At 23.9% G+C, this 3,911-nt stretch overlaps 1 protein-coding gene across 1 annotated transcript; it reads right to left on the bottom strand.

The window, feature by feature from the left end:
• Positions 1-489: 489 nt before the first annotated feature.
• Positions 490-3,021, bottom strand: Phum_PHUM183570 (uncharacterized protein; the record flags this gene model as incomplete). The annotated part of the gene is made up of 7 exons (XM_002425181.1): positions 490-663; positions 798-953; positions 1,287-1,392; positions 1,544-1,609; positions 1,801-1,824; positions 2,102-2,256; positions 2,851-3,021. The coding sequence occupies 7 exons, from the start codon at positions 3,019-3,021 to the stop codon at positions 490-492; spliced, it is 852 nt and encodes a 283-aa protein (XP_002425226.1).
• Between the last annotated feature and the right edge of the window lie 890 nt (positions 3,022-3,911).

Here is a 3,911-nt window from a genome sequence, read left to right as displayed (position 1 = left end):
CCCCGCCTTTTTTTTTTTTTAAATGAGGAGGTAGAATAAATTTTTCACCCTTTGAAATTTTTTTAAACGTCACGTGATTTATTCGTGTAAATAGAATTATTATAAAAATAAACGTATGAAAAAATTATTTAAAAAAAATAAAAAACGGGAGATCCGCATTAAACTTTTTACTCCATAAAAAAAAATGAAGAAGAGTAAATGGACGTTTTAAAATGATTGATTATTTTTCTCTAAGTTCTCTACATAAGTAAACAAAAGAAATTCATTTCGCTGTTTTCATACTGATAAATGTATAAAATAAAAATAAAAAAATATTAAAAATCTTTTTTTTCCTTTTAAAAAATAATAATAATAATAATACAAAAAAAACGATACTGAATAATTTTGCAGGAGCAACAATTCATTCGGACGATAAAGCCCGCATATATACAAAATGTGAAGAGATAAGTAAAATAATAATAATAATAATAATAAATCTTATTTATTTAGTTATGAGCTTTTTCTTTCGCTATTCGACGAAGTAGTAGTAGTAGTAGTAGTAGTAGTAGTATTATTATTATTAACATTTTTCGTTTTATTTTTAAATATAGAAAATGCTTTGGCGAACGGATTCGATGATTTTTTTATTGATGAATCGATCATGTGAGAAGGTGGTAAATGAATCTATAATAATAGTTTTTTTTTTTTCATCATATTATTATATAAATAATAATAATAATCCTATTTTTTTTCCGATCAAAATTTTCGATAGCAAAATATAATGATAATGATAATAAAGTATTGAAAGAAATACGTACTTGCAAAGGATCTCTCAGTCTTCTTAAATCGTGCTCAATTTTATATATTTGTTCCTTAATTTTATTATACTTTTCCAAATCTAAACCTACTTTTTTAGCCTTTTTATGCATTGTTATTAGGTACTGTCTGTCTTTAACATCGGGTAATATATATTCCTAAAAACAAAAAACAACAAGGGAATGAATTATTTTTATTGAAAAATAAATTTTTTTTTTTTAAAAGTTTTTTCTGAACCCTGAACTACGAACTGAACTAATTTTTTAAAAAAACACAACAAACAACAGCGGGAGCAAAAAAATATTAAATCAAAAATTAATGACATCGTAACGACAGAAGAATTTCATGAGTTTGAGACATGCAAAGAAAATTAAAAATTCCCCAAAGTAAATTTTTTTTCCCTTTTTTCCCCTTCGGTATTTCTAATTAAAAAAAAAGGAAAATAGGGAAAAAAAGAAAAAAATTTACAGTTTGAACGTTTTGTTACTCACCTGCTTTGTAAGTACATAATAAGCGTATCCAGCCATGGCAGTGCCGTAAGTAACAAAATAAGTAACAGGTTCCATAATGTCCCAAGAATATTCCCACCACGTCAACCTAAAATTTAATGAATGAATATTTTAAGTAATCATAATTTTTATTAACATAAATAATTAAAATAATTTAAAAAAAAAAAAACGATATTAAACGAAACGTTTTGAACCTATTTACGAAAAAAAAGAAAATTTTATGTGTGTTCATGTGATACCTGGCCAAAATTCCAAATTGAACAGACATCAGACCAAGTCCGATCCATGTCAATACATTTGTTTGCCTTTCCGCCGATTTGTGAAGTTCGTTTTTTTTCTAAAAAGTAAAAGTTTATAAAACTTTATAACGAAAATAATTCTTCTTTTTCTTTTTTGTTTTAATTTTATCAGAGCGAATAAAAAAAAAATTAATTAATAAATTAATTATTAATGAATTGAGAACATTTCGAACACAAATTCAAATCGTTTCGAAAACCTTTTCCCATTCATTGTCCTTTTCCTTTTCCTTTTTAAACGTTAAAAAAAAACTTTTAACCAATGTCATTTCTCATTTTAATTGATTCCAAATAATTTTTACGTAATTTCTAAATAGAATTTTAATCATTCAGTGAAGCGTTCTTATTTATTTAAAACAAAAAAAAATTACAACAATAAAAAGGTACAACAAATATTGAAATCGATAAAATAAAATGTTATTAAATAATTAATTAATAAAAAAAAAAAAAAAAAAACTTTTTTCTTCTTATTGACTGTCAAAAAAAGGTTCTTTTTTGTACTTCTTTACCTCTTCCATTGGTTCTAATTCTAATTTTAATTCTTCTAAACGTGTGCACAATTCTCTTTCTTTTTTTATTTGATGTTCTTCAACGTTTAAAGCTTCGTATAATTGATGTACTAAATTTTTTACGTCAGATAATCGTTCTATTTCTTCCTGCACGAAATAAAAAACAAAACAATTTTTAAAAAAAAAACTAAAATGAAAGCAATGAATGACATTACGTTAATAAAATTTATTTATTTAAATTAAAAAAAAAAAAAAAAAAATTTATTAAAACCTAGTCGAAATAATATCATTACATAACATAATATTTACGAAAAATAATATAACACGTTTAGCTTTTCACGTGTGAAAATCTTAAAAATGAAAAATCGATAATAAAATAATTTTTTTTTTCACGCATATGGAACATTCGAGAGCTTTAAAACAAACGTTGGGATACAAAAAAAATGAAAAACGTGGCAGTCGTTATATATAAAAAAAAAGTTATTTTTATAAATAATAGAAATAAATAAATAATAAAACTAAAAATAATTTTTTTCTTTGTTTTTTATTTTCGAATTTCGCTTTCACAAAATAAAAAAATTTTTTTTTTTAACGACAGGAAACAAAAAATGGGGGAGGTGGAGGGAGGAGGGAAAATTAAAATTCTGTAACCGTTCAAGAAAAAAAAAATCATTATTTTCTTTTAAAAATTATAAAGACTTAAGACATATTTTTTTTGTTAAAAACAGTTTTTGTACTCACCGGACTTAATTTTTCTTGCTTTGGAGTTTTTACATAATAGCAAACGTCATTTATAATAAGACGAAAATCTTCTTCCATTAAAGCTTCGATTGTATTTGAACTTGCTATTCTTATACCCGTTGGAGTGCTTACGGAAACGTGATCGATTCCACGATCTTCTGTGCAAAGCATATTTAAAAAATCACCCACCGTGTTGCTCACGGGTCTTAAAGTAAATCTACATTTTTCTTTCCTGCTCGGCAATGGCACAGTAATTTGTGGCAAACCTCGATAATATTCAATCGTTACTTCTAAAACGAACAAAAAAAAAAAATTAAATTTTTAAATGTAACGGGGGGCGAGGGAAAAGGGGAAGAAAAAGGAAAAACAAAAAACTAATAAATTGTTATAAAAACCCTAATAACATTTTACTATCATACACTTACTACATTTTCACAAATTTAAACTAAGCCTTTTTTTTCCATCCCCCCCTTTTTTTCTTTTTCTTTCATAAAAGTCTAGAAGAAAAAATATCACGAAAAAGGGAAAACTTACGGGAAGGTGGGGGGCGAGGAAGGGAAACCATTTTTGATGAGAAAAAAATTCCTTTTTTTTTTTTTTTATATTTTATTTCTATCATTATAGTAATTTATTCATAATTTTTTTTTTTTTTTTTGTAAAAGTTTTAAAATAACTTTTTTTTTTTTAAGATTTTGTAATTTTTTTTTCATCTTCTTTTTTTTCGTTATAATTAATTTTTAATTATTAAACATAATATATAAAATAAGGTTTATTATATTTAATAATTAAATAAGCCATCCTTCAAAAAAAAAAAAAAAAATTTCCTAAGGTAATTATTTTTGTTATACATAAATTTAAAAAAAAAAAAAAAAAATTTTATATATAAAATAAAAAACTTTCTATTAATTTAAATTTTTCGAATAAAGTTTTGTTTTTTTTTTTTCTTCTGCTTGTTAAAAAAACAAATAAATACAATAAAATCGATAAATTATAATTAAATTGGGTGGAGGAGCAACGCCATTTTGAAATTAATAAGCATTTAAAACATTTTAAAACCGCCT

The sequence above is a fragment of the Pediculus humanus genome, genomic scaffold, assembly GCF_000006295.1.
Source record: "Pediculus humanus corporis 1103172107532 genomic scaffold, whole genome shotgun sequence".
Lineage (NCBI taxonomy): Eukaryota > Metazoa > Arthropoda > Insecta > Psocodea > Pediculidae > Pediculus > Pediculus humanus.
This window is presented reverse-complemented; position numbering and strand designations above follow the sequence as displayed.